This window comes from Camelina sativa, chromosome 3 (genome assembly GCF_000633955.1).
Source record: "Camelina sativa cultivar DH55 chromosome 3, Cs, whole genome shotgun sequence".
NCBI classification, from domain to species: domain Eukaryota; kingdom Viridiplantae; phylum Streptophyta; class Magnoliopsida; order Brassicales; family Brassicaceae; genus Camelina; species Camelina sativa.
In genome coordinates, this window is record NC_025687.1 from 8,971,670 (window position 1) to 8,988,962 (window position 17,293).

Consider the following 17,293-nt stretch of genomic DNA (forward strand, 5'->3'; position numbering starts at 1 on the left):
AACCAAACTACTCCATGCGATGGTTCAAAGGTTTCAGAAATATAAATATTTTGATCTGATAAAATTTTATTAGATCTTTAATTGAGATACCTCTTATAAATCCGTGAGTTAACTAATTCGTGGTATAATTAAGTAACCCCTGGCCATATCATATCATAGGCTATAAATTAAACTATAGGAGAAAAAAATGTTAAACGGACACTTTTAATTGGCGTGAGAGTGAGACCAAACAAGCAAATCCACTCCGAGGTCTTTGATCACATGGAACCGCGTGATTTAGCGGCGCAATTTAATGTTAATTAGTATGTTTAGCGTCATTTGGTATTAATTAAACTAAAGTAGATAAAATTTCAAATTAAAAGTCATAGTAGTAAATTAATTCAAATGGCATATCTGATCCAAACAAAAAAAACGAGAACTATTGTTAAATTGCTTAGAATATCCCATTATAATTGGTCAGTAAATTAGACATCTTATTTTTGAATTTATTTATAATGTTTTTTTTTGTAATTCTAAACGGTTGTGTTACTGGTTCATAGCTAGTGGTACTGATTTATAATTGTTTGTATATAAAATCGCTCTATAAAACATATTACAAATAACGAGAAAATCACATGCATGCATAACTAATTGATGTAACCCCGATTTATGACTATACCGTTTTCTCTAACTAATAAGTACTGATGTAAAGTGGTATGTTTAGACAGTCCAAAGTCACGACTCAACTGAGATTTTGACTTCTCGTTGATGTATCATAGAATCAAATAACAAACCGACCATTACATGGTAAAAATAATCAAACGATGATGTAACTTTCCATAATACAGTATCAAATAACAACCATAAAGAAAAAGTAACACATTTCGTTATGGGTTTCGACTTATTTGGGTTATTTGTACTATTGGCCTGCGTACGATAGTAAAGTTGATACGTAATTACGTGCTCAAGGCGGGAATATTTTTCTTTTTTTTTGGTGGACTAGAGAAGAAGTATTTTCTATGCATTTTTATTACAATTGAAATCATGAACTCATAACTTCGATGACTGGATCTTCAGTGATTAAACTAGTTGCCTAATCTCTCTTTTGTCTTTTCTTTAGAAGTTTTTCTTTATGTTTTTGTTGTGCTCGATGAGGCTTACCTTTGTTTTGTGTTTTGTCAAGCGTAACGGATTACGAATATATAAACTCGATACCATTTTATATTTTCTTAAGGATGATGTTATATATAATGGATCGTGATATGCTCTAAATTTTCCATAGAGGATATGATTGATATAAGTTGATACCACTACGGTTTGCCCAAAACAAAACAAAAAATTGATAACACTACGAAATGGCAAAATGGCGAAATACTCTCAATACACTGTGTGAAGGGATTTTCTTTTATTATAATATTAAATTTTCATAGTGAAAGAGATAATTAAACTTTAACAAAAACATATATGGGTAGGTAGCCTTTCATCGTTCAAAATTTTACGATGCATTAGTTAATTTTAGTTTACTTCTCTGTCCTATTAAGTAATTTAGTTCGGAATGACTGTCCTATGAATTAGAATCCTAGGCCATGAGATTCTATTTGCATGATCAAATGATGAAAGTTCCCAATGTTTTCGAACCATAGGGATCAACATTTTGGTGGTATTAGGCTATCTTTATCGGTAAAACAGTAAAACATGATGGGTGATCTTAGCCCAGAAAAATAATAAATTTAATGAATAGTAGGTTTAGAACACAATTTTTGATCTTAAAGTAGAACTGATTTAACAATAGTTCTTGTGTACGTGGCGTTACGGGAGTGGTTGAGAGTTTTCTCAATCGAGATTATTTTCATTTTTCTTTCTCTCCCAAACGCGTCTACCCGCCGGAGTCTCCTGTCGACCCTTCTCCTTCCGCCGTGTTCAGCCGCTCGATGTCAGCAACTCCATTGGGGGAACATTTTTTGGTGTTCTTAGAGTAAAAATATTATGAAGATAATGTAAGATCATTAGTTTAGATTTTTTGTTAAGAAGTTGGTTATTGGGAGAACATGTTTAAGATCATAAGATTTAATAATATAATAATATTAAAATATTACAATTTTAAAAACTTTAAAAAACAACATTTAAATTACAAACTTAAAAACTTTATACTAAAATTCAAAATACAATACCAAATTTTTATGAAACAAAAAAACATTAAAGATAAAAAAAAAACAAACAAACATATTACTTAATTAAAGCACACAAACATTTTATTTAATTAATACATAGTTTAATATCCAAATTTATTCCATATATTCTCAATCGAACAGTATGAGAAATGACAAATTGTCTCCTTTGCAAAAAAATCTCAATCATTCACGGACTGCCACGTCGTCATAGAACTGAGCTAAAATATGTTCTAATTGAAGACCCAAAAACATGTTTTATGACCACTGTTCCATATATTTTTTATTTTAATGGGCTAAGAACACCCAAAGTGTTTTGTGGATGCATATAGCCTAACAAATGATTATTGGAACATGATCTTACTATGATTTGTCAATACACACACATAGGCAAGTAGAGAGTGAGGACTGTGGAGTGCATGACTTGTTTGGGGAAATTTATATAAGAAGAGAAGTCCAAATTATTATGTCTTTGTCTTTCACCCTCGAGCCTTGTGCTCACCTTCACTTCCTCTCTCTACCTATATCACTCTCTCTTAAAAGTTAAAACTAGAAGTCAATCATTATCTTTGATAGCTAGTGTATCTATGTCTTCTTTTCTTGTTAATTGTTTAATACTGATAACAAAAACGATATACTGAGGTATTGTTTCTGGCTTTAGTATCTTATTACTGATGTACTAAACTATCAATTAAGAATAATGATTGACTTTTAGCTGAACAAAAACTTTAGATGAATACGAAAGTGCGTACACATCTCGATTCTCTACCGTATATTTGTTTTTTAAGGATTCAAATTATCTTTGAAAATAAGAGGGTTTGTATTCACCCAAAAACTTGGCCAAAATTAGAGTTTCTACCTTTTTTAGTTGCTGAAAAACTAACAGATATGAGTTTAAATTTGAATCAAGTAATGATAATCCAAATTAATTATTGTTCTGTTAGTCTAAACTATAAATCGATTTTCGTTGGATACACTTTTTATATTGACCACTAGGAAAATTTTCTACCCGTGATAGATCTAAAAGAATTTAGTTTTATGATTCAACCAAAAAGTCTTCCGAATTTTATTTTCTTAAAGCTTATACTTTAAGAATGATTCTAGTCCCGGTAGAGCGATATTGGCGTCAAATGATAGCTTCTCTATTCTCATTGTAATTACGTGATTATACGAAGAAGTTGGAGATATACATGATAAAAAGTCTCGTCCGTAATCCGTATGATGTTTAGGCGAAAAGAAATAGAAGTAGGTTTTGTTAAAACTAACATAAGATTCATGAAGGTTCCACATTCCTCAGTGACCATCAGTTTTTAAGCAAAAAGCAAAGTGATAATTATGCTCTTTCCGCCTCGAATGGCTTTTTGTCTTATTGAATATATAAAGGAATGAAGTGACTCAAAGCTTCTTGGTAAAGTTAAGATATATAAAATGAAACTTTATTCGTATATATTATATGTGAAGACACGAAATATCTCAAGTACTCTATAATATACATTTACTAACAAATTATAAAGAAAAATCTGTCAAAACTTATTTAAGAAAATGAAGATTAGCTAAATTTGACAGCACGCTAATGCCTAGTGTTTGGGATTGATTCGATCCGATGAAAGAGATCAGTCTTTTAAGAGTGATCATCCCCCATTGGACGAGCTGTAATGTCCAAAGTTCAAATTCAATACTATGTCGGGGTGAAGTGATCACTCCAAGAATCATTGGCTAGACAAAACCATGAATTAAAAAAAAAAAAAAAAACTCCCATATATATATTTGGAAAATGAAACTCCTTAACTAGTAGCTAGCTCAGTTCTATACACAACAGATATTTGAAAAATAGAGATACTGTATATATAAGTTGTTATGGACCAGTGGTAGTCGTAGTGGTAGTGCAATTTAAGTTGTGGTTGGACGACTTGGATAGGTGAGAAAAGTAAAGTGAAAACAAATAATTAAGGAAGAGGGCTAGTTCTGAAACCCTAGACGAAAGCAACACTGCATTGCCAATAGTAGAAACAGTGCGATCACGAGATTCAACTCATTCCTACTTTCTTACTTCTTAGTATCCACTCCACTTGTAGAACTAGCTAGCCCACCTGCCACGTGGTCCTCTCCTCTTCTTTTAGCTTTATGGGCCTTGTAGAGCTCGCCGGCCCCATTTGCCCATCCCATGCACATGCATCACAATATGCTTTTCTCTATATTTTATACATATACGAAATTACTAATACTACTAGCTAAAGTACCTCCTTGTCAAGGAAATGTGTCTCAAAATCTCATGTTCAAGTTCTGCTGCTAGAAAGTAATCTATTTAAATCTTATATATATGATATATCCGACTCGAGAAAACTTTAGCACTTGCTACTTGGTTATCTAACATAATTCGAAGATGCCACAAGTACTCTCTTAAAAGCAAAACAATTAATAAAACCGTTGTTTTCAAATGATCATCTACCATACAAATTGTTTTTAGTTTGTTTATAGGAACTGAGGCCCTCATCAGAAAACGGTTGCATTCAATTTGATAGAATCACGTTTGGGTAGGATAGGAGAAGTAATGTTTTTGGTTTGTAGTGTAGGGTAGGGTTTAAACGTGAGTATTTATAAAACGTAGAGAGGCATATATAATACAGAGAGTGTGCTTTTAAAGAACGGACCTGCTGAAGGAAAAGATAATGTTGTTGTCTCCGTAAAGGTTACAAGGTATCACTGTCACGTGACCACCACCATTTCTCTTTTCACATTAAAAAATAAAAATAAAAATGTAAAAAATATATATGGACATGAAAGTTTAGGCNTTCTTAGTATCCACTCCACTTGTAGAACTAGCTAGCCCACCTGCCACGTGGTCCTCTCCTCTTCTTTTAGCTTTATGGGCCTTGTAGAGCTCGCCGGCCCCATTTGCCCATCCCATGCACATGCATCACAATATGCTTTTCTCTATATTTTATACATATACGAAATTACTAATACTACTAGCTAAAGTACCTCCTTGTCAAGGAAATGTGTCTCAAAATCTCATGTTCAAGTTCTGCTGCTAGAAAGTAATCTATTTAAATCTTATATATATGATATATCCGACTCGAGAAAACTTTAGCACTTGCTACTTGGTTATCTAACATAATTCGAAGATGCCACAAGTACTCTCTTAAAAGCAAAACAATTAATAAAACCGTTGTTTTCAAATGATCATCTACCATACAAATTGTTTTTAGTTTGTTTATAGGAACTGAGGCCCTCATCAGAAAACGGTTGCATTCAATTTGATAGAATCACGTTTGGGTAGGATAGGAGAAGTAATGTTTTTGGTTTGTAGTGTAGGGTAGGGTTTAAACGTGAGTATTTATAAAACGTAGAGAGGCATATATAATACAGAGAGTGTGCTTTTAAAGAACGGACCTGCTGAAGGAAAAGATAATGTTGTTGTCTCCGTAAAGGTTACAAGGTATCACTGTCACGTGACCACCACCATTTCTCTTTTCACATTAAAAAATAAAAATAAAAATGTAAAAAATATATATGGACATGAAAGTTTAGGCATGATATTGATTATTCATATTTAAAGAGTTTCATATAATAGTTTTGTAAACTTATACAACAGTACGTAGAAGAGAAAAAAAAACTCGTGTGAGGAAAGTTTTAAGATTACATTAGAACGGAACTAGCATCTCGCTCTCGCATCTGATTCAGTTTGTGTAATAAAATCGAGTTTAATTTTAATATATTTATATTCAGAATTTCAGATATATCAAAAAAATGCATCGCGTACAATATTTAAATCAGGTAGTTTGTCAATACGTAGCGTACAAGTGGACCAGACTTAAATATTTTAGGCCCATGTTTTAATTGCAAGCTATACTGGGCTTTACGGCCCGTTAAGTTTTTCTCCATTTGCATATTTTTATTTTTTATTTTTGGGGGAGAAAAAGATTGCGAGTTAAACCCACGACATCCTCTTCGCAAACTGGGTAAAGTAGTTGTGTGTTCTGTGTTGGCACTGTGTTGTTGTTACTTTCTCTCTCGATGAATCCTCTCGGGCAAGCTTCTTTGATCATCCTAGCTTGGTTTCGTTTCTAATTGTAAGTTTTTGGATTCAATCTATTTTATTCATATTATGCTATTTTGTTTTGTTTATTGAAGTGGTAGTTACTCTAGAAAAAGTTGGAACCTAATTGGAATCGTTGCTTCGATTTGGATCTCCGTTACGTTACCCAAATCCATACTTATTGAATCGAATTCTGGGTTTTGCATCGATGCTGCCTAAATTACTCCTTTTCGTATTTTAATTTAGAGGTGGAACTGAATCAGTGAAGAAGAAGGCAACGACAATGATGCAGACTTGTTGTATCCATCAATCGTTTTGTTTCCCTCATAGGTAGCTTTCTCATTTACTTCATTTGTTTGATTTGATTCTTGAAATGTTATATTGAATTCTTGAATTAATAACTTTGGCAGAATCCTTCCAAGGATTGATGCATCATGCATTGGGATTAATAAGCTCCCTAAGCAGCCTTGTCAACTTGGATTCATCAGAAAAACTCAGTCTTTTGGGATTCGAATCTAACACGGCAAAGAAGATTATATGTGAACTTGAATGCTAATGACGGTCACCCATCCATGTCTATGTTGGAACAAGTAGAAGAAGAAGAAGAAGAAGCATCCACTGAAAACAGTGCACAGAGTCCGGGAGCTGAGCTTCCGTTCAGCAAATGGTCACCTTCTAAGTACATTTGGAGAGGCTTATCAGTCCCTATCATTGCAGGACAAGTCGTTCTCCGGATTCTTAAGGGTAAGATTCACTGGAGGAACACTCTTCAACAGCTGGAGAGAACAGGACCCAAATCTCTTGGAGTTTGTCTTCTCACTTCTACGTTTGTTGGTATGGCTTTCACGATCCAGTTCGTTAGAGAATTCACTAGACTAGGTTTAAACAGATCCATTGGAGGCGTCTTGGCTTTAGCCTTCTCTAGAGAGCTAAGTCCAGTCATCACATCGATCGTTGTTGCTGGAAGAATGGGAAGCGCGTTTGCAGCAGAACTAGGGACAATGCAAGTCTCAGAGCAAACTGATACACTCAGGGTTTTAGGAGCAGACCCAATTGATTATCTAATCACACCAAGAGTCATCGCCTCGTGTCTGGCTTTACCGTTTCTGACACTCATGTGTTTCACTGTCGGTATGGCTTCGAGCGCTCTACTCTCTGATGCGGTTTACGGGATCAGTATTAACATAATCATGGACTCTGCTCACAGAGCACTTAAACCATGGGATATTGTGAGTGCCATGATTAAATCTCAGGTCTTTGGAGCTATCATATCGGTGATTAGTTGTTCTTGGGGAGTAACCACTACGGGAGGTGCTAAAGGTGTTGGTGAATCTACAACTTCTGCAGTTGTCATGTCTCTTGTTGGAATCTTTATTGCGGATTTTGTGCTTTCTTCCTTCTTCTTTCAGGGTGCTGGTGATTCTTTGAAGAACTGTGTTTGACAATTTTTTTTTTCCATGTCTTCTGATGTTGGTTTAGATGGGTTTCTGTAAATCACTTGTCTTAAATTCGAAAAGATGAAAGGAACATCATTTTAGAAATCAATAAAAATTTGCATTCACTAGCTCTTTTATGTTATGCTATGATCTTATGAAGCAACATTTTACTCATTTCAGCGAGCAACTGATTCAGTGGCCGTCCAGCAACCCAAGCACCTTCTCCTGATCCACGTTTTGTTGTCAATGCATCAAACTCGTCTAAGAAGATAAGGCATGGCGAACAACCCCTTGCGCGGTTAAACAGCTCCCTAATCTCTTTCTCAGTCTCTCCAACGTATTTGCTCAGAAGCTCCGGACCCTTGATGTGAATATAATTAACTCCTGCTTCGTTAGCCACCCACAGCTTCGGCAACTAGTGTTTTACCACAACCAGGTGGTCCATATAGCGTAAAACCAGTCTCTGAACAGAACTCAAATCCCTCGCACTCTTCTGGATGTTTCAACGGTTTGATTATATGGCGATAAAACTCTTTTCTTATATGATCAAGACCGCCTACATCTTCCCATGTTACACTAGGTATAATAGAGAACCCTTCTCTTGTTGACGAAGGTTTTATAAATTTAGATTTCTATATTCATGAAATCTAAACATCCCAAAGATCATCTAGACTTATGTTTAATTCAACCAAAACACTTTCTTAGAAAAGAAGAAACACTAACCTTGATCCATTGCTTGATTATGCTTGATGAAGGATCCAAATCTTCAAACTGATCTTCTCCTTCCTTTGACCTTTCTCTCTTATGATTCCTTTGATGGACAAGGAATCCACACTTTTCTCTCTTTCTATGTTTCTCTTACTGTTGTTTTTGTTACGATATCACAAAGATGATGTTCGCTCACTTCTTATATATGTGACCAAAAGTCACTAGTGAACCCACGTGACTATTCACGTAACCATCACGTACTTTAACAGTCATTTATGTATAATGACCTTTCATGTAATTAATATAATACTGCAAATTAATTACACATTATCATATATACGAATAACATAGAAAGATATTAACTATATATATTGGTAAGGAAGGATGGTTATTAATACACCCAATTCTAATTACTAACCGAAACCAATCCATCACGGTGTCGTCTTATATATTAGAATTCATAAACGTTAATATGAACTTGAACTTTATTATTAAACCGAAAAACACATAGGCCACACAGAATATAAATATTCTTACATTCTCCCACTTGGCCGTTGTGTCAACTTAATAGTTTAATAACTTTAATGCGCACTTTAATATCAAGCTCTCTTAACCTTGAATGACTTAAATAAAATCAAACTGATCGAATCATAGCGGTCACACGTCATTAACGACATGCTCCCTTCCATGTATCACAAATCAATTCCAATTTTATATTATTCTTTTATAGTGAGAAGAACCTTAATTCTCAAAATACTCATGTTATCTATAAACCATAAATGTGTACACATACTTTAATGATAACATGTTTAATAAAGACAGAAACATAACTTTGAGTGAATTCATAGTGTCTCATACATAATAAGCATCCTATAATCAAAACAGCAAGGTCTTATCTATACCACCCATACGCTCTACATGGCCAATGAACACATTGGGTAGTAATCCCTTAGTTAGCGGATCTGCAACCATCATATCCGTCCTTATATGCTCAAAAGACACTCTACGTTTCCGCACTTCTTCTTTGATAGATAAGTATTTTATCTCCATGTGTTTAGCACCTTTTGAGTACTTGTCATTCTTTGAAAAGAAGACAGCTGTGGAATTATCACAGTAAATTCTCAGCGGCTTCTCTATGTTGTCGACAATCCGAAGTCCTGAGATAAAGTTCCGCAGCCACAATGAATGAATTGTGACCTCAAAGCATGCCACAAATTCGGCCTCCATAGTGGAAGAAGCAATGACAGACTGCTTTCCACTTTTCCACGATATTGCTCCTCCAGCTAACAAGAACAAATATCCAAACGTCGATTTCCTACTATCAACGCATCCGGCATAGTCTGAATCTGAATATCCAATGACCTCAAGGTCATCAGATCTCCTGTATGTAAGCATGAACTCTTTGGAGCCTTGTAAGTACCTGAGAACCTTCTTTGCAGCCTTCCAGTGGTCTATTCCGGGATTACTTTGATATCGGCCCAATATACCAATAGCAAAACTGATATCTGGTCGAGTACATGTCTGAACATAGTTCAAGCTCCCAACCACTAATGCATAAGGAATTATTTCCATTTCTTTACGTTCCAATTCATTTCTTGGACATTGCATTTTACTGAACTTGTCTCTTTTCTGAATTGGAATTTTACCAGCAGAGCATTCACTCATTCTATATCTCTCTAAGACCTTATTGATATATCCTTTCTGAGACAAACCTAACAATCCTTGTGATCTATCTCGAATTATTTATATTCCGATCACATAAGATGCCTCACCCATATCTTTCATTTCAAAGTTCTTAGATAGATATTTCTTTATATCATGTATCATACCCATATCATTCGCAGCAAGCAAAATATCATCAACATATAAGACTAAAATTACAAACTTGCTCTCACTGATCTTTATGCAGATGCATCGGTCAACAATAACCTCTACAAACCCATATGACGTAATGGTATCATTAAATTTCAAATACCATTGTCTGGAAGCTTGTTTAAGTCCATATATTGAATTTTTCAGCTTACACACCAGATGTTCAATTCCTGTGGCCACAAACCCTTCAGGTTGATCCATATATACTTCTTCCTCAAGCTCTCCATTCAAAAAAGCGGTTTTCACATCCATTTGGTGAAGCTCCAGATCATAATGAGCCACCAAAGCCAAAACAATTCAAAGAGAATCCTTCTTTGAAACTGGAGAGAAGATCTCTTTATAGTCAATGCCATCTTTTTGGGTGAAACCTTTGGCAACAAGGCAAGCCTTGTATCTTTCAATGTTACCTTTCGAGTCGCGTTTAGTCTTAAAGACCCATTTAGAACCAACGGTTTTGAAACCGTTTGGCAACTCTACTAAGTCCCAGACATTATTATCACCCATAGATTTTATTTCTTCTTTCGCGGCAATAGACCATTTTTCAGAATTATCACTTTCCATGGCTTTTCGGAATGTATTCGGGTCTTCGTCAATGCTTAAGTCACATTCACTTTCAACAGCATAAACCACATAGTCATTTGAAATGGCAGATCTACGGTTCCTTCCAGATCGTCTTAATGGTTCTTGTGGTACACTATTTTCTTCATGAATAGCGACAGGTTCATTAATTGTCTCTTCATCTATTGGGATTGGCACATTATCATGTTGTTCTATTGCCTCATTTGACACTACTGAAACAATAGGAACAACAACCTTAGGTATGACAACAGGTGAAGAAACTTCAACATGAAATTCTTGAATGTCCACCTTTCTTGGTTCACCACTCCCACTAGTTTGACCATTTTCAATGAACCTAGCATTTCCCGTTTCAACTATTCTCGTATTATGCGTAGGACAGTAAAATACATACCCCTTTGATTTTTCCGGATAGCCAATAAAGAAGCCACTGACAGTCCTCGAATCAAGTTTCTTTTCATGTGGATTATATGGCTTTACTTCTGCTGGACATCCCCAAACACGTAAATGTCTTAAGCTTGGTTTCCTTCCCGTCCACAGTTCAAAAGGAGTCTTAGGAACTGACTTACTAGGAACCCGGTTTAAGACATACGTTGCAGTCTTTAATGCATATGTCCACAATGATAGGGTAAAGAACTATTACTTATCATGCTCCTAACCATTTCCATTAAAGTACGATTCCGCCTCTCAGCTACACCATTCTGCTGAGGAGTACCAGGCATTGTGTACTGTGCACAAATGCCTCTACTCTCAAGTAGCTTTGCAAATGGACCAGGAAATTGTCCATTTTCTGTGAATTTTCCATAAAACTCACCACCTCTATCAGATCTCATTACTTTACTTTTTTTATCTAATTGTCTTTCCACCTCATTAATGAATATATCTAGGATATTCACATACTGAGATTTTTCATGCAGAAGATAAATATAACCATAACTTGAGTAATCATCAATAAAGGTGATAAAGTATTTTTCACCGCTCCAAGATGGAGCATCAAACGGACCACATATATCGGTGTGAATTAACTCAAGAACTTGAGTACTTCTTGTGGCTGGTTTCTTTGTAATATGTTTAGTCTGTTTTCTTTTCATGCAGTCTACACACACATCTAGATCACTAAAATCCAAGTGAGGAAGAATTTCATTCTTTACCAACCTCATAATTCTTTCTTTGGAAATGTGACCTAGTCTTTGATGCCACAAGAAAGCTGAACTTTCATCAGATGCACTACGCTTAATGCCTTGACTTTCAATATTAAACAACGATTCAGAAAACTTTATATCAAGATTGAAATGATAAAGTGAATCAAACAAAGTACCACTTCCATTAAGGTAATCATTTCGGTACAATGAGAAAACACCGTGTTCAATCTTAAAAACAAAACCTAACTTGTCCAACCTACTAACGGAAACAAGATTTCTAGCACACTCAGGTACATAGAGACACCCTTCAAGATCTACATGACATCCAGTGTCCAAGATCAACTTATAAGTCCCAATGCCTTCAATTCGTGCCTTCATTCTATTTCCCATGAACAAGAATTGTTCAGGTCCTCTTATGGGTTGAATCGAACTGAATCCTTGTTTAATATGAGACACATGAGTAGTAGCACCAATATCTAACCACCAAGTATTTTTAGGCACTTCGACAAGGTTCAATTCAGAGACAACATAAACATGTTGCGTACCTTTCTTTTCGGACAGTCCTTCTTGAAGTGCCCCATTTTTTTGCAAAAGAAACACTTCCTTTCCTTCTGGATTTGACTTTCAGGTCCTTTCATGAAAGCTTTATCCTTCATCTTGTCCTTCCTACTTGGTTTTCCTTTATTGCTGCTAGCATTTCCATAGCCCACAAGATTGACAACATGATCCTTCATTTTCTTAATTCTCCCTTCCTCTTGAACCAACATGGCCTTTAACTCCTTAAAGTCCCATTTATCTTTAATTGTGTTGTAATTCACTTGGAACTGGCTAAACTCAAAAGGTAGAGAGTTCATAATGAATTGGACCAAGAAATTCTCATGAACTTTCATTCCCAAGGTTGACAACCTTGCTGCCAAGTTAGACATGTGGGGCACATGATCATGAATTGGTTGAGACCAGTCAAACTTTTTCGTAGTAAGCTTATTCATAAGACTTCCTACAATCAACTTGTCAGTCAAATCAGATTGTGAACACTCCTTAATTTTCTGTATGAATTCCTTTGCTTTCTCTGTCTTAGGCATAAATGGCTTAACACTTTCTGCCATCGTCATGCTCATGAGGTTTAAACTCAGCCTGTTAGATCTTTCCCAAATCTCATAACGAGATTTTTCAGTTTCGGAGCTATCTCCTGTTATGGCCGGAAGTTCCTCATCCGTTAGTATTGCAGAATCCAAAGCCATAACACCCAATGCAGACCGGATATGGTCAGACCATTTACCGTAATTCAATCCATTGAACTTTACGACAGAGTTAGCAGATTCATACAAGTTTGAAGAAGCTGCAAACATGTAAACATGCTTACCTATTGGTGCTTTGACACTTATACAAACTTTTAAGGCCTAACTTCAATTTAATGCATGAATTTAAATAACCTTTGGACAATATTTAAGCACAAGCCCTTTTAATGATGCTAAATTTATAATTTTATAATTAATCAAATCACATATCAATCAAATAAATTTGTCACCTTTAGGTATACATATTATAGACTATATTGAAAGAGATAATTCTTTTCATATTTTTAACTATATTCAATGATTCACTTTTGCGTGATCTCCAAGAATATAGATAACAAAATAATTGATCAATCAAAACTTTTATGTTATTTTTTACAATCTCTTTAATCATGATCAATTAATGAATTTTAAAAATAATAATAATAATATCTATATGTAATATAACAAGGCCACTTTGATGACTAACAAGTTATATACAATATAAACATTAAATGTTTTTAATTATTAATGGGTTATAAATTATTTTATATTGTGTTAACATTACATAACACCAATGTTCAAGAAAGCGCTAGGCGTTAACTAGGCGTTGATCCAGCGCCTAGCGCTTAGAACGCCTAATCGGAATCTAGGCAATTTTAGGCGGTTTGGGCGTTTACGCTATAAATTAATATATATATGATATTATATACATAATTATACAAAATATGTATAAGAATAATAAAAATATTAAATCAAAAACAAAACAATAGATAAAATATTATTTTAATTCATTTTAATTAACATATTAAACATTTATAATTATGTTTATAGAAATAAACCTTATAAATTTTAAATTTGTGCAATTAAAATTTTAAAAATACATTAAAATGATAATACTATAATTTAAGGCGGTCAAAGTGGTCGTCTAGGCGTTGCTATAGCGCATAGCGCCTAGACGGGGCGAAAGCGGACGCCTAGAGAGCTTTTTCGAACACTGCATAACACAATTCCCCGATTATAAACCTAAACTTATAAAGTTTTTGCAGCGGAAGTAGATTAAACAATAATTACGTAATAATTATTGATCAGGAGTTTACGGTAGCGCTAATGGTGGTTTTCTTTCGACATAATGAAAGAAATCATCGGTTACCATTTAACACCTCCACAGATCAAAGAATATAATTGATGCAAAGACCGTATGCATAATTATCAATAGAGACCCAGATTCTAATCATGCACAACATAATTCATGCCCACCCGTACGACTAATCTAATTAGTCTAATTATGTGTAACATCAACTACAATTCACTATTGGAAGAATTTAACAATTATTTATCAATTCAAACAATCCCAGATGACTCATATTCCATATTCTATAAGCCTTGTATCGAATACTGCATATATATTTAATAAACTCTAATCGTGACTTTTCACACATATGCAGTAACCGACAATAAGAAATTCATTTATTCCGTACGTTAAGCACTCGAACGTTTATGAATGCAAAACAGAGTACCAGAATACATGAAAACTTAAACACTCCATCAAACAAATGATGTACGTTTGACTAACGGTGAATTAAACAAATCTAGTTTGCTCTAATACCAAATATAAATTTAAATTTCTATATTCATGAAATCTAAACAGAACTCATGATCATCTAGACTTATGTTTAATTCAACCAAAACACTTTCTTAGAAAAGAAGAAACATTAACCTTGATTCATTGCTTGATTATGCTTGATGAAAGACCCAAGTCTTCAAACTGATCTTTTCCTTCCTTTGACCTTTCTCTCTTATAATTCCTTTGATGGACAAGGAATCCACACTTATCTCTCTTTCTATGTTTCTGTTACTGTTGTTTTTGTTACGATATCACTAACATGATGTTCGTTCACTTCTTATATATGTGACCAAAAGTCACTAGTGAACCCACGTGACCATTCACGTAACCATCACGTACTTTAACAGCCATTTATGTATAATGACCTTTCATGTAATTAATATAATACTGCAGATTAATTACACATTATCATATATACGAATAACATAGAAAGATATTAACTATATATATTGGTAAGGAAGGAGGGTTATTAATACACCCAATTCTAATCATTAACCGAAACCAATCCATCACGGTGTCGTCTTATATATTAGAATTGATAAATGTTAATATGAACTTGAACTTTATTATTAAACCGAAAAACACATACGCCACACCGTATATAAATATTATTACAGGTTTAACATTTTTCAGTGCTTCCTCAAAATCCGAGGTAGTGTAGAAGAGTTTCTCCATCTCTTCTGCTGGAAACGCACATGGCTGCATACTCAACAAAGAATCAATATCAGTTAAAAGTTCTAACGCTCTTGAATTCACAAATCTCTCCGCTGCCACTTTTGCAGCGTCCTTTACCAAAAGTGCTAGATCTGCCCCGACGAATCCTGACGTCTTACGAGGAACCATCGCCATATCAAAACCTGGTTCAAGAGGACGGTTCCGTGTTATCAAAGAAAGAATCTCTTCTCTTGCCTTTTCATTTGGCACACCGAGATAGATCTCCTTGTCCAACCGTAGTGCCCTTCTCATAGCTGGATCCATGCAACTCATCAACTGCGTCAACTCTATTAGTAGCTGCAATAACAATAACATGGCCGCTAGTTTCGAAACCCGACTCTCTCTCCTTTTGAAGCATATACTCTCGATCCATGCAACTCATCAACTGTGTCAGAACACGAGTCTCCATACCTTTCTGATGATTCTCCCTCTTCGACGCAATCGCGTCAATCTCATCGATAAAGATAACAGAAGGAGCCTTTCTATACGCTTTAGAGAAGAGCTCTCTAACATTCTCTTCAGATTCACCCGCAACACCAGAAACAACCTCAGAAGCAGATTTCATGTAAAAAGGAAGACCAGTTTCATTAGCAATGGCACGAGCCAATGTAGACTTGCCACAACCATGAAGTAAGATCCCAGTGATTGGCTTCTTTGAAGACGTTCATAGATTTGAGGCAAAAGCAGAGGAATCTTTACACGCATCGTTAGGTCATGCAATATATCCTGTAATCCACCAAGATCCTTAAATTTTTTACCTTTGTTATTTTCCGTCTCTAATATTTCAACATCATCAGAAACCATAATTTGTTTCCGTGTATCATACGAAGCCCTGAGATTATCATTTGTCAAATCAAACTGTGGAGTTGACTTACCACTATCATCTTATACATTTCCATCCACGGCATCAGACCACGAGGAACCTGATGGTGAAGCTGTTGCGGCTCTCTTCCGTGATTTTCATCTTCCATTGATTTCTTCTTCGTCTTTACCACCTACGTTCCTGGATTTGGAGGTTTTGGTTGACGTTAAGCAGGAGAACATGACGACTCAATCGAGCCCATTCACGGTCCTTTGAACGGAGCTCATCGACGATTTCCTCTGCTGCTGATCCCTTCTCAGATGATTCTAGAACTAGGTTTTGGAATCTCCGATTTGCAACGCGGCCGCTCCGACCTCGTTTCACCATCGCCGGCTTTGGTATTTGTCAGATTTAGGATAAATTGACCTAGATCTGTTCTGTCGCTTGACAAGTTTTTTATAAACCATGTTTTTGCCGCGCAACTCATATTGGGCTGCAGAAAAAGGCCCACTAATAAACCATCCTAACTCACTACCAACGCTCCTATTACATCCAAAAATTATCTGCATCTTAACTTACCTTTGGCATCTATGCGATGAAGACGAGCAACCATGAGTTTTATATACTATGAACCACACGAACACACAACAATTGAACTCCTTTTTTTTTAAAAAAAAAAAGAGAAAGAAAATCATGAATAATAGTCTATTGGCCATTGTCTTTTTTGTCTAATTCAAAATTTATATGGCGACTATTAATTTTGGATTTGAGAACCAAAGTAACAAAACAATAAAAAGAAAATAAATGGGATGGGTTTTGGGACGTGCATGTGCATACATAATTGCAGTGGCAGGAATATTAATTGAGAAAACCTTAATTGGTTAGGGTACTGTCCTTAGTCCTTGACGTTTGCATTATATTGTCCTTTTCACGATCTCATCGATATGCTGCCCTTT

At 35.2% G+C, this 17,293-nt stretch overlaps 1 protein-coding gene and 1 pseudogene across 1 annotated transcript; one reads left to right on the top strand and one right to left on the bottom strand.

Annotated features, from left to right (window-relative positions):
• Positions 6,091–7,750, top strand: LOC104776096 (protein TRIGALACTOSYLDIACYLGLYCEROL 1, chloroplastic-like). Its single transcript, XM_010500101.2, is given in 4 exon segments — positions 6,091–6,220; positions 6,433–6,516; positions 6,597–6,691; positions 6,694–7,750. Coding segments are annotated over 3 exon segments (1,077 nt in total). The 5' UTR covers positions 6,091–6,220; positions 6,433–6,469; the 3' UTR covers positions 7,629–7,750.
• Positions 7,745–17,293, bottom strand: part of LOC104778790 — a 10,480-nt pseudogene continuing 931 nt past the window's right edge.